The sequence below is a fragment of the Pantherophis guttatus genome, chromosome 1, assembly GCF_059756535.1.
Source record: "Pantherophis guttatus breed Tessera chromosome 1, ASM5975653v1, whole genome shotgun sequence".
Taxonomy (NCBI): domain Eukaryota; kingdom Metazoa; phylum Chordata; class Lepidosauria; order Squamata; family Colubridae; genus Pantherophis; species Pantherophis guttatus.
Genome location: NC_142063.1, coordinates 201471547 through 201486322, shown reverse-complemented (window position 1 = coordinate 201486322; position 14776 = coordinate 201471547). Strand labels below are relative to the sequence as shown.

The 14776-nt window shown below is 39.7% G+C and overlaps 1 protein-coding gene across 2 annotated transcripts in view; it reads right to left on the bottom strand.

The window, feature by feature from the left end:
- RANBP17 (RAN binding protein 17) overlaps nt 1-10303 on the bottom strand; it is a 198653-nt gene extending 188350 nt beyond the window's left edge. Inside the window, exons 1-3 of one of the 2 annotated variants that reach the window (XM_034432307.3) lie at nt 8465-10303; nt 4234-4383; nt 984-1074 (exon numbers count right to left, since the gene is read on the bottom strand). In XM_034432307.3, the coding sequence (XP_034288198.2) occupies nt 984-1074; nt 4234-4383; nt 8465-8482 (259 nt within the window). In that variant the 5' untranslated portion in view covers nt 8483-10303. The remainder of the gene's footprint in view (nt 1-983; nt 1075-4233; nt 4384-8464) is intronic. The other variant, XM_034432308.3, reaches the window with a different exon arrangement.
- Between the last annotated feature and the right edge of the window lie 4473 nt (nt 10304-14776).

The window sequence follows — 14776 nt, the reverse complement described above, 5'->3', positions numbered from 1 at the left end:
AGGAAGCGTCTGAGTCCAGCTTACCCAGCTTCTCTTCCTCTCACAGCCAGCTTTCCCAGTCTTGACGCAGTCTCAGTCCCCCCCCCTTTCTCTCACACACACAAACAAACAAACAAACAGGTTGGATCTTTCTTTCCTCCCGCCCCCACCCAAGAGACCGCTGGATTCCCTCCCCAACTCTAGGACTGTCCCATACAAGTACCACCCAGACAAGTGACATAGAGTTGACCACGCCCACCCAGTCACATGACCCACCAGCCACGCCCGCCCACCCAGTCATTAGGGCAGAGAACCAGTTGTTAAAAAATTTGGAGCCCACCACTGAGGAGATCCTATGCTATAATGTATATCAGGGACATAGAACTGGAAGACAAAGCTACAAAGAAATGCACAAAAAAGAATCACTTGAGTCAAAATGTTACATAGCATATTATGTATCACCAAAATAACTCAAACTAATCCAAATTCTTTTTTGTTATTAATTGGTAAATTACAAAACAGATACATATGTTATAAGATCCAACTCTTATTTTCATTATTGTTTTCTGGTTTTAAGCTTAGGATCATTTATAAATCTTTGACATGAATAAATAACATTGTATTCAAGATCAGTGTAACACTCTACAAAGCAGTTTAAGTATGATACCTATCACTATTTTCATTTTAAGGACTACACATTACTGTCAACAAACTGTTCTATTTGATTGCAAAGATATACTAGATGCTTGTACAAATGTGGTTCTGCTCCTGCTCGGATATTTACATTTTCTTATTTATATAAAACATAAAACAAACAATTGAACACATATACCATCTCTAAAAATGAGAAATCACAGATTATAGGAAATAGACTCACCTTTCGATTATGAAGCTATGATAATAAATTCTTTAAAAGTTATATGTTTAAATTGCTAGTAATTACTTTAATCTACATTGAGATTATAAAGACAATTTTACTATTGAAAAGAATAAACAATGCTTACTGATGTCCATTCTTTGTTGAATAGGTAAAGGGGTGGTTTTGCATACAAGTTTTGAAAGGCATGTTGCCGCCAACAGTTGCGCGTAGGATGTCTGGAGAAAAATATACACAATTCAAATGATGATAGTAACACTGGATAATACTAAAGATTTCTGCACTACTATTAATCTTCTCATCGGTCCCACCACCCATCTCCTTCCACTTATGACTGTACAACTGTAATTTTATTGCTTGTATCATTTGTACCCTACGACTATCATTAAGTGTTGTACCTTATGATTCTTGATGAATGTATCTTTTCTTTTATGTACACTGAGAGCATATGCACCAAGACAAATTCCTTGTGTGTCCAATCACACTTGGCCAATAAAAAGAACAAATTCTATTCTATTTTAAAGTAAACAACCTTTCAACAAGGAATTCTTTTCCTAATGTTTTGCTATTTAGTGAACCAAATCTATTCTAACACATAATTCTTAGTTTCATGATAAGCAAAGAACCCAACACCGTATGAATAATATTAAAATAACAATTCATTTTTATAATTTACTTAAAGTCCTTGACTTACAATGTATTTGTTTAGTGACTGTTCGAAGTTACAACAGCACTGAAATAAGTGACTTATAATCAGTTTTTACACTTGAAGATCATTGTAGCATCCTCATGGTTACATGATCAAAATTTGGACAAGTGGCAACTGGCATGTAATTAGGAGAGTTGCACTGTCCCATGGTCATGTGATTTGTAACCTTCCCAGTTGGCTTCTGACAAGCAGAGTCAATGGGGGAAGCCAGATTTGTTCAATGATTAAATGATTCACTGAACAACTGTGGCAAAAAGAGTCATAAAACTCACTTAACAACTGCCTTGCTTAACAATGACAGTACTTCTGGTACCTTCTAGGTTGGAGTTGCAGATAGTTTTGTAAATACTGCAGAAAGTGTGTAACTTGAAAATTTGTACGTAAAGTCTTATAAGAGCTTTTAGAGCCTGGCACTAACATTGGGGCCAATTGCACCATTTCAGATCTGGTACGTTTTTGGCTTAGTACTTGGTTGTAACATTACATCAGTGTAGCTCTTTCACTTCATGCAACCTGACAAAGACAGTCAAAATGATCAGAGTCTGAATAGGAAAGCAACATAAGCCAGAAATGTGACCAAGTTTAGGGAACTGGGGAATATCAAACTAACAGAACGCTAAGTATCAGGACAAAATACCCTCTGGTTAATTCTTTTCCAGAGTTTAGTGTCTCAATTACTAGATTAAACTGCAAGTTGAACAGAAGGAACACCTCAAATGGCTCTATTTTACCCTAGTGAGAGAATCTAATTGAATACATACATACATACATACATACATACATACATGCAGGTTTTTGACACAGATATTTTCAATAGACGCACTGAGCTCTTTTCCTGTACTGAGCAACAAAATACTAGAATTCACACTTTTAACCAAAAATCGTTCTGTCACTTAACCCAAAGGAACTTCTACTTCATTCACATAAACCACATCATCTCCATGTAAAATGGTATGCAGAATTAACATCTTGGGTACACATAAAACTGAGACATTCTTTTAAAATATTAAGCCATGTGCGACTGTTTTTGAAGTCTTTGGCTTACTGGGCTTTATTTGAAAATTATTGCCCAAGACAAGCACTACAATCATAAGGAATAATTGCTACATAAAATGTTAATGATCCATCTAGCTTTTAGAGGGTCACTTTTCCAAACAAATACAGGTAGTCCTCGACGTACGGACTTCCCACAAAGCTACTTCTCACCCAGTTTTAATGTTCTGACATCAGCTCCCCCCCTCCCCCCCATGACTGCATTTTGGGTGTTCAGCAACCAGCCCGCATTTACGACCATTTGCAGTACTCCTCAGTCATGTGACCACAATTTATGATGGTTTTGCCAGAAACTGGTATCTATTTCCGGTTTCTGGCAAAACCACTCTATAACAGGGATCCCCAACCCTTGGTTCATGAGCTATTGGAAACCAGGCCACACAAGCGGCAGGCAAGTGCGCATAGCTCCATTTGTGCATGTGCGGGATTAGATTGTGCCTGCAAAACCATTCCCTTCCCCCACCACCACCCCTGGTCTATGGAGCTGGAAAGATTGGGGACTGGTGCCGTGCCCAATAGCAATAACTGGCTTTGTTTAACAACTGCTGCAAAAAAGATCATAAAATTGAGTCAGGTCATGTGACCTATCAAGACTTAATTACTGTAATTAAATGGATCAATTACAGTTGTAACTGAGGACTATTTGTAAAGTTCCTTGTCTACCACATGGTCAATACAGTATCCACCAGAATCTCAACAGATTATCTCTTCTCAAAATTATATGCAGTAGTTCTCACTTAATGAATGGTTGCTTAGCGACCAGTCAATTACCATAGCCCCCCCTCCCCAAAGGTTCTTATGACTCAGATCCTGAATTAGGACAACCACATCTCCCCTGCAGTCACATGATCACATTGTGAGCATTTGATAACCAACTGGCATTTATGGCCATTTGCAACATTCATGTACTTCCAGGGTTTTTTGCCAGTATTTACCATTTATTTCCAGTTTTTGGCAAAAAAAATGCTCATTGGATAAAATGGTTTTGTTTAATGATCATGGCACTCACTTAACAACCACGGCACAGAGGACTGTAAAAATAGGCATGGTCACATAGTTGTCAACTAAACAATTTACAACCTATGACTTACGACCATAATTCTGGGCTCAACTACAGTTGTTAATTGATGTATAGGTCACATCCATGAACTTGGACATATTCATGGAACCTTCTTTTTGAAAACAAGATTGAAATAGTATACAACTGCCTTCTTCCAATATATTTTCTCAATTTTCCAGCCAAGTCTACAGCTTTAGGCTTTCCTAGAATCTACCATCCAAATACCAGCCAAGCCTGACCTTGCTTAACTTTTGTGAAGGTATGACAGATGCTGCAATCTAATGTGGATAATAATAAAATCTCACTTGAGGGTATGTATTTTTGTTTTGTTTCCTCCTTTGGTCCAATGCTGCAAAAGCTTATGAGTTCTTTGTCTATCATCACTAATCAATCTTACTACTGCTATTATAAAATATAACAAAATATATAACAAAAAGAAAAATCTGATAATCAAATGTATCTTGATAATACATACAGTCTTGGTACCCAGAAGGAGATTTGAGCCAAAAAAGTATAACAAATATGTATATCAATAATAAAGTTTAAAGTGCTTACCGTTCCTTGTTCCAGTAAAAGTTGGCACTGACTGAGACATTCAGGGCTGTTAATAAGCTCCAAAAGAACTTTTTCTGCTTGTATTCTCTGGGCTAAATCTGTGCCCTCGTATAGCTGTTTACAAAGAACTTCTAAATCTGCTAAACTCTGCTGGGAGGAATAAAATGTCAGACATTAAAATTTAATATATATTTTTCCTGAATATTCATGCAAATCCATGTAATTAATTTATTCATTTATCATTCAGATGATACACCTTGACAAAGAATGAAACAATCAATATTTTTCAGTGGCAAAAAATACCATATTTAGCATTTAAATTTCCTTAATGATCTGAAATACATGTGTTTTTCCCCCACTTAGCCATCCATGAAGTGGATGGCATAGATCAGGGGTCAGCAATCTGTGGCTCTGGAGCCGCATGTGGCTGTTTCATCCCTCTGCTTTGGCTCCCTGTCACTCAAAATATGTGTCACAACCGCCAATGTGCGACACCCACAGCACGTGATTTATTGAGCTTTTCAACCCCCGGTAGGCCAACCATGGATAAATCCAAGAAAAGTTTCATAAGAAAACAGAATGTTTAATTCAACTACATATGCTAGTTTTGTGGCCACTCAAGAAATAGTCAGGCACGGGAAGGGTTTTGTGGCTCCCGGTGTTTTCTTTTCTGTGGGAAACGGGTCGAAATGGCTCTTTGAGTGTTTAAGGTTGCAGACCCCTGGCATAGATCAAGCATTTAGGCTAAATTAGTAAAGAGAATCAACACTTTCAGGGATATGCTTGATCTGCGCCATTCACCTCATGGATGCAAGCTTCTAATTTTAATTTATTTTCCCTTAATTTCCTGTTCTATGACAGTATTAAAAGTATAAGATGCGTTTCCCCAAACATTATCCCAGGCTTGATTCATTCCTGTTTCTGATGCACAGGGTAACACAATGAATAGTTAGAACAGTTATGTCCATTCAGTTAAAATGCATTTAGTTTACTCATCTCAAAAGATTATTAATGCAGGATTTATGTAAATATTGATAATTAATGTAAATATTGATAATTAAGCACATCAAGGCATTAAGGCAAAACTAATTAATTGTAATTGTTTCAACAGTTAAAAGTAAGTTACATTTACTAAGCTGCTCCTGACCAAAGATCTCCGCTGTGGTTATGAAGTTAGTTTAGTGATTGTTAAGAGGATCTGGCTTCCCTATTGACCATGGTTCTCAGAAAGTTGCAAAAGATGTTTATATGACAGTGGGACAATGCATGGATTAACACATGCCAAGCATCCAAATCAAACTGAATTTTTTAGGATAAAATAACATTAAAAATGAACAATAATGTGGTTGCATAAGCGTGCACACTCTTAAAACTTTGTTGAAACACATTTTGATTTTATGATAGAATTCTGTTTTTTGGGGTAGAAGCCTATCTGCATGGCACAACTTGCTTTGGGAAACTTTGCCCACTCTTCCTTTCAAAAGTGTTTCAAATCTGTCTGATTGCCAGGACATCTCCCGTGATCAGCCATCTTCAAGTCACCCCATAGATTTTCAATTGAATTCAGGTGTGAACTCTGGCTGGGCCATTCAAAAACTTTTATTTTTTGGTGAAGCCATTCTTTTGTTGTATGCTTTAGGTCTTTCGTGTGTTGAAAGGTGAAATTCCTCTTCATCTTCAGCATTTTAGCAGATTTTGCGCAAAATTGATTGGTATTTGGAACTGTTCATAATTCCTTCCACTTTGACTAAAGTCCCAGTTCTAGGTGAAGAAAAGCAGCCCAAAAGCATAATGCTGCCACTATCATGCTCCACTGTGAGTATGGTGTACTATTGGTGAAGCACAATGTTGTTTTTGCACCATACTTCTTGGAATTATGGCCGAAAAATTCAATCTTGGTCTTATCAGACCATAACACGTTTTTCCACATGCTTTCATCAGATTTGATATAGGTTTTTGCAAAATATAACTGAGCTTGGATGTTTTTCTTTGTAAGAAAGGCTTGCCACCTATCCCATAGCCCAGATATATGAAGAATACAGGAGAGTATATTCTGGTAAGTACAGACAGTACTTGCCAGAAATTCCTGCAGCTCTTTTAATGTTGCTGTAGGCCTCTTTGCAGCCTCTTAGTCCAGTTTCCTTGTTTTTTCATCAATTTTAGAGGGTCCAGTCCAGATAATGTCACTGTTGTGCCATATTTTCTCCACTTATTGATGACTGTCTTCACTGTGTTCCATGGTATACCCAATGCCTTGGAAATTTATTTTTACCCTTCTCCTGGTTGATACCTTCCAACAATGAGATTGCTTTGTAAATTCTTTGCAGACCATGGTTTTTGCTGTAAGAGGCAACTGAGTAAATGCCAGAAAAATCCTACAAGAACAGTTGAACTTTATATGGGATTAATCAGTCACTTTAATTGAAGGCAAGTGTGTACTGGCTACTATTTAACATCAGTTTTAATGTGATTAATTTTGAACAATGCCACATCCCTATTTATAAGTGGGTGTGCACATTTATTAAACCATATTATTGTACATTCTTTATTGTTATATCCCCCTAAAAGATTTCAGTTTCTTTTCAAATTGAATTGTATAGCTTATATGTTCTATGTTGCAAAATTTCCCTATTATTCATATAAAATTCTTATTTCCTTATTTATTTAGCATAAAGAGCTTTTGCACCTTGGTCCTATAATATCAACCATTTAATCTAATTCCTCTTTCAATAAATTATCTAAAATTTAAAGAAACACCTGGTTATATTACTAAAACTTCCTTACAGAACTAATAGGAAGCCATCAGACCCGAGTTTTAAAGGGGAATTTTTTTTTTTATTTCCGCTAAGGTAAAATAACCAGATGATCTATAGGCAATGGAAGAATAATTATTAACTGCTATGCTTCTTTCCACAAACTCAGATCATATGGACACCCTGGGTAACACAAACCAATCAACTACATTTTAGCCTACTTTTTTGGTGCATGCCCTGGCCATGTGGTCAACTGTCATGAAGAATCTGAAAACTAGGCTAAGCACTAACAAAACATCTCTCACTTATACATGTGGTGCAAATCCTACTTGGGTTGTTGAAATGTAGCCATATTTATGTTAGCCATCCCATAAATCAACTAGCAGATATTAATTTATCTTCTTCCCCACCTATCTTAGCATCCAAATCCTTGGGAAAAAAATGTCTAAATTTGACTACAAATTCCTTAGATATTTCTTCTCTGGGTTATGTTCTGTCTGCGTCTTCCTATAGCAGATGAAGAACACATGCTGTCTTGTTCATGGGACTAAAGAATGGCAAAAAAAATTTTTTTAGGAATTCTTAACAATTTATTTCAGCATTTTGGGTAAGAAAAAAACACATAACCATCCATGGATGCTATGAATACAGTAATAGGTCCTTGAGATTGCATTTATTAAGGAAAGGGATTATTTAAGAAATGGGAGTTTTATCTAGATAATCTAAGATGAAGAAATCTCTCAGGCAGCGGAATCTCCACAAATACACTAAAAAAAATTTTTTAAAAATCTTTTTCACCCTACATGCCATCTATATATATATAGACTCACATTCTGCCTCAGTCATTCCTAGTTTCTACAACAAAATTCTCCACCTGCTCTACAATTGATGCAGAGCGAAAAGCCTTGCCTGGGCTTGAAGCAACCGTTCTGGGGGTTTTGCACGCAGGTTTTTGGGGTTGGTGTTGTAGCTTTGAACCTCTATAACTCCACTCTCCTCTGCCACTATTGCAGACGTCCTCCTCTACCTCTGGGACCGCTGCCCAAAAGCCAAGCACTTTCTAAAGAGCCATCACTTTTCTAAGCACCTCCTCGGGTGACCACCAGCTCCCACACACACACACACACTATTTTGCCACCTCTCAAAAACGAGAAAGTGGGGTGTCCCCCGCCCAGTCCCCAAGGACTGGCTTCCCTCTGCTTCCACCCTCCTCTTTGCAAAGCCTCAATTGGGAGAAGAGCGGCGAGGAGGTGGAGATGGCGGGGAGGAGGGAGAGCCACTTCTCGCCTCCCCTCCAAACACAGCCCCCCTGCAGGCACTGCCTGCCCAGGAGGAATGCGCTACCTACCCTTCCCAACGCCCCGTTCCCCGGCCGCCTTTCCACCCCTTCCCGCCCTGCCTCTCCTCCCGGCCTATCCGCCCAACGGCCCGCCTAAGGCGCCCAACGCCCACCCACCCCCGTTCCCAGGCACACCAACCTGGCCGCCCAGCGCCATCTTCCAGGCAGGAGGGTGACGCCGAGAGGAGCCGGGGCGGGGGAGGCGCAGGCTGCTGCGGTGCCCGGGCGGGCGGGCAGGCGGGCCAGCTGGGAGGAGCGAAGCGGAGGGCAGCGGGAGCCCCGCCGGCAGGAAATGTTCGCGCCGGCAGCGGCTTGGGACAAATGGAGGAGGGAGGCAGGGCGCGAGCGAGTTTAGGCGGGAAAAGGGAAGCGATTGCGGGGGAGCCCGGTGGAAGGAGGAGGCCGAGCCGAAGCTGCCCCGCCGCTTGCCTTCCGCTTTGTTTTAACTTTATGCGGAGGGAACGTAGCGCGAAACCTGGTGCAAACGCTGCCCGACTTAAGAAGCCAGTGCAGACGGTGCCGGCCCGGGGTTCAGTGCAACGCCGTCGGAATCGGCCACAATTGATTGCATCCCGCAATGCCGAGCAATAAGGCATTGCTTGCTTGCAGTCGCGGCGGCTTAGTTCCGTGTAAACGCTGCACCAAAACCCATTGTGGCTAAGCGTGGGGCATCAGACCAGTCTCAGCCATCGGCACGTCCCCATACCCATAGGAAGAAGCAGGAATAGAAAGAGAGGGGTGGACGAAATACCCGTGGGCTTTTTAGCAGTTTGCAGTAACTACTCCTCGGAAGTAAGCAGTCTCTGAAAATAAGCGTGCACAGAGTTGGATTCTTCTTTCTTTAGTGTCTCCTGAATTGCTTTATCCCAGGACCTCTGGAGACCTATTTATTTATTTATTTTTCTCCTGCCTTGATTTTGAGTCAGGTCAAGGCCACATATATACAGTACTTAGTGTTCCCGCCTCCTATTATCCCCACAACAACCCTGAGAGGTAGATTTTGTGAGAGACTAGCCCAAAGTGGTTTTTGGGCATAGGAAAGGACCCAAACTCATCTCTCCCATTTCTTGCCCAGCATCTTAGCCATTACGTCAAACTGACACACAGCTTATATGGGCTCTGTGTACCCCAACCAGGAGGTGATAGGGCATAGCAGTTAAGTGTTAAAGAGCATGGGAAGGGGGGGGGGGGTAAGTTTAAGCCTCCCTCCCCTAAGAAGCACCCTGGGTGACTTGGAAGCTGTCACTTGCTCTCTGCTCAACCCACTTGACAGGTTTGTTGGGAATAATTCAGAAGCTGGGAGTGCGGATGCTGCCTTGTACTGACCAAAGGTGAGGGAGAAAATAAATAATTTTCTGAATTAACCTATTTTACATAACAGAGTAAACTCAAATAGCCATAAATGTGCATCATACTAGAGTAAAATGTGGCTCACAAAGCGACAATTTTACCCCCACAACTCTGCAGGTACAGGTTAGGCTAAAATTGGAGGCTGTCGCAAAGTCTCACTGTGAAATGAATGAAGGTTAAATCTGCATGTAACCCATCCTCATTAAAAAACTGCCCATTACTGTAGATCAAAGCTGCCTAGATTACTTTGGCACATCAGGATAAAATCATACAAGCACTTCTTCCTGTCAGGAAAAATACAGCAATTAATTACATGCTCTTTCACTTAATTTCTGTTACCTGAAGTGAGGGCCTTATATCCTTGCAGATTCTGTTGCCTGCCTATAAGAATCCCTGATGCTGATGCTGCATATGAAAAACTTGAATGCCTGTACATTTTTACTTATTTTATTTAGTGTATGGCATCTATAGTGGTCATACAGTCACTGATACATCAGCACACACACACAGATTAAGATAAAACCATAATAAAACCATAATATGGGTGTTTGCGGGACCGCCTTCTGCCGCCGATAACCTCCCACCGACCAGTATGCTCCCACAGAGAGGGACTCCTCAGGGTGCCGTCAGCCAGGCAATGTCGGCTGGCGACCCCCAGGGGAGGGCCTTCTCTGGGGCAGCTCCTGCCCTCTGGAACAATTTGCCCCGGGAGATACGAAGGATATCGGATCTCCGGGTTTTTTACCGTGCCCTAAAAACTTTCCTTTTCCATCAAGCAGGGCTGGCGTGAAACCCCCCCCCTTTTTTTTTTTACTTTTTTAGCTTTTTAAATTGTCAAATGGGTTTTAGTTTTCAATGTTTTAAATTTTGGGGCCACAGTTATTTAATTCTTTTAATAATTTTAAATTTTGTATTGATATGTGTTTTAGTTCTGGCCTGAGTCCACTTGGAGAAAGGCGGGATATAAATTGAATAAAATAAATAAATAAATAAATATGGAGCCATAGAATAGCAATGGGTTATATGTTACAATTCAATGTCTAAGAAAGTTAACTATCTAATTGCTTCTGGTGTAGCTGCAATGAGATCATCCCAGGTGCCCTGAAATTTCCTAAAAAGACATTCATGAACTACACGTTATTGTTTTTTCCGGAGCACCAACGATTGCATTGCAGGTTCTCAACCATTCCCTACTTAGAGCTTAATGCCTGTGCTTGAGGGAGAGAGAAAATATGGTTGATTTTTGACGTGTATTTCTTAATTTAAACCTGGGAGTCACCTGAAGATGGGAATTACTGTAAGAATGTGCTCATAGAAAGATGTACATACTATACTTAACAATTTGATGAATGTATGTATGTATGTATGTATTTATTTATTTATTTAACTTGCATGCTACCTGCCTCGTCTAGAGGCAACTGGCCAGTTTATAAACATTCAAAGCCAATAAATAGTAAAAATAATAATAACAACAACAAATTTAAAATTAAAAAATAGGGATGAAGGGAGCAAGATACATACAGATAAAGGTGGGATATTTTCTTAATCCAATAGCCACCTCCAAAGTGATGCACCTCCCTTGGAGTCTCAGGCCATCAGAGAGAGTCAGATCTTCAGCTCTTGCAGAAAGTTGGGTGAAGGATGGGTGAAGATCTGACCTCAGGGGGCACAAAGTTTCAAAGGGCAGGAGCCATGGCAGAAATGCCTTTTCTCCTGGACCCTGCCAGCTGAAATTCCTCGACCAATTGTCAATAATATTTCCTTTTAATTCTTGCCCACATTAAAATTGTTCCCATAAGCAATTACCTTTCGTAATGCAGTCCCAGGATGCCAGTTTAAGAGTGCTCAACCCAAGAAAATTGCATATTATTGCATTGAAGCCCAAACCAATCATTTAGCACCCTGTGTGAAGCCAACCAAGGGCATCCAAATCTTGCTAGATATAAGAAAGCATTATATTGTTTTAGTCACAGACTGAGGTACATTGGCATGGTTAACTAATGGTGATTTCCGTTTCCTTATTAATATTGCTGAGCACATTGTAAGCCGCCCTGAGTCTCCGGAGAAGGGCGGCATATAAATCAAATTAAAAAAAAAAAATTCCAATACAAGCTGATAGGTTATTATGCCATTTAACATCAACATAGGAAGACTAAATTACATTGATTTTCTAAAACCAGCCTTCTATTTTGGCATGGACAAAGTCATTAAATTATTTGATGGGAAGATACGGTAAAAAGGAAAGTGGTAGAAATGAAAACCAGAAAAATGAAGAATAAATGCCTTTGGGGCAAATTGGGAAAAGTAACAAAATGAAGCTGTGTCCTGAAATACAACATATTTTGTAATAAACTGAAAATGCAATATTGTAAGTTGTGGCATTAGAACAACAAACATACAAGTAATAAATGTTATGAAAATGTTGTGAAATATAATTGAAAGCCATCATTCAGAAGTGTATATGTAATAATTTCCTTGAGAACATAGATATGTTCTATTAAATTCAGTATGTCCACACATCTCTATCTCACCTGAAGCTTTGATGGGCATGGCCTAATTTAATTGCTCTGTTATCAGAAAAAGCCAGCAAACATTTTTGGAAGACAAGAAAGGGAGTGGGGGTGAATAGGAGGGATAAAATATTTATTTAAATAATTACATTGCTAGTGACATACAAAAATCTACAATTGGATAAAGATAATATATATATTTATAGTGGTGAAATGAAGTAAACATAACCCCCACAAATGTAATAAAAGATCCAATGTAAAAACCTTTATAGAATTCAGTTATTGAGCCTAACGTTAAATTTGGATCATATACCAAGATAACATCATCTTCTCTTCTTCAGAGCATAAAGACTTAAAAATAGATAAAACCATTTCCTGGATCCATTCCTGGGAGTCAGGTTGTATATAAATTTAATAAATTATTCCTTAAGATCAGGAGAGTAACTTTCTTTCTAGTTATATGTTACTGATGGCTAACCTTTTTACCATCGTGTGCCAAAAGTGGGGAGAGTGTGGGAGGTCACCCACATGTGTGCCCACACCCATAATTCAGTGTGCCCCGCCCCTGTGTGCCCCCCCTGCTTTTAGCACATGATGGCATGGTAGGCCCATTTTTCACCCTCCCCAGGCTCCAGAGGCTTTTTAAGAGCCTGGGGATGGTGAAAATGGCCTTTCCCACCCCCCTGGAGGCTGGAAACAGCCCATTTCCCAACTTCTGCTGGGACTGAAAGGCCCAAAAACCAGCTGGCCGGCGCACACATGTGCGCTGGAGCTGAGCTATGGCAATACTCGCGTGCCAACTGATATGGCTCTATGTGCCACCTGTGGCACCCGTGCCATAGGTTCGCCATCACATATATGATTATCCTCTTTGCTTTGTCCCAAGCTCAGTCAAATCAAATCTTTCCACAATTGGGCAAATAGTTTAAATATATAAATCAACTTGTAATCTTGATATATAATATCTCACCCTAAAATTATGCTAACAATTTTTAATCTGAAACAATGCAATACAGAACAAGACCAAATCAAGAGAGTTAAAGAACCTTTGCATTTCTTCTGTTGCTAAGATAAGAAATATAATGTCCATCTGTTTTAAATATTCTTTGAGGAGTCCAATAAACTCAAAATAATATTTTCTGATGAATTAGTAGCCACTACCCTGCCATCACTGCCCTCTGAGTGTAATTTTCTGCTACAGTTCTAGAATATTTTTTTTCTACCTTATATCATCTTCAGCATTCTTGTGTATTTTGGCTAGTGTGCTTTATTTTAGTACAGCCCTACCTTGCACTTCATTACTTACTTTGCAGAGGGAGGAACATCCCCTTAAATGGTAATTAACATTAGTACTACAAACTAACCTGCATTTTGAACCAATTGAAGTTTTTAAATTTGATTTTTAAAAAGGGAAATTTGTTAGTATGGTATACAATATTCTTAGACGAATAAAGACAAATATACATGTCCTAAGATAATATTGTAAGATTGAATCTGTTGTTGGTCATCAGAACCAGAGGTTTACTCTTCCTTACTCTTCTTTACTCTTTTGGGCTCGTGCTGCAACCCATCTTCTGAGACAGACAAGAAGACCCGAACTCATTGGTAGCCTCACATTGCAATGAACAAGGACATACATTCAATTTCACAGCTACCAAGATTGTTGGCTGTACAGGTACAAAGATAGCCAGGAAAAATATGAAACCTGGGAAATGCGCCCACAGGAGTGCTGATTTACCACCAGCTTATCAAATACTTAGGAGCTGAGGGCTTGGCAGCACAAGGAAACAACAGCCAATCGCCAACCATCAACATATCAATCAACCAATAGGAAGGCACCACATACAGTAAATACAACGCACAGAATAGCCCAAAGCACATATTCCAGTAGAGAGAAGTTCTCTGAAGATGGGCTCCAGCATGAATCTGAAATATGTCCTGGTGACCGACCCATATTCAATCTTGCAATGTTCTTAGAGATTCCTGAAAATGTTTTTTTTCCAGTCACTTGAAGTAGAAGATAGAAATGTTTCATTCCCCCTCCCAAATGTTACCACTGTATCCTGTGAACCATGAATACAGAATCCTTGTCAACTGTAGGAATCTTCCTGTACATGTGAGGGCTTCCATATGAATTGAAATCCCAATGCTACTCAATTCTAGCTTGTGAAGTTGGTCATGTGTATACCAAGGAAAGGCTCCTCATGCGAGCATGTGGTACTCCTCCTGTGATTTACTAGGTACAGTAGTTCACTAATCTCACATGCAAAGCTTGGAACCTGTTCCTCATGAGATAAATGTGACACTCAAAGGCATCTTCTAAACGGAGCTCCAGTGCCCCAACAAAGGTATAGTTTCTCCTATTGGATGTGATGAACCAATTAAGAGAAAATGTTCATCTTTAATATAATTAAAAAAAGCAAAAAGAAAGGAAGGTGAAGAGTCCATTGAGCTATTTGATCCATAACCTCACTTCAGCCTCTTTCTTTGAAGTAGGCCATTCTCCAAGACCAGAAAAAGAAGGGAGTTGACTATTTGGCAACTGTCTATTCACAGAGCAGACCAAAAAAAAAGAATTTGGGAACCCAGAA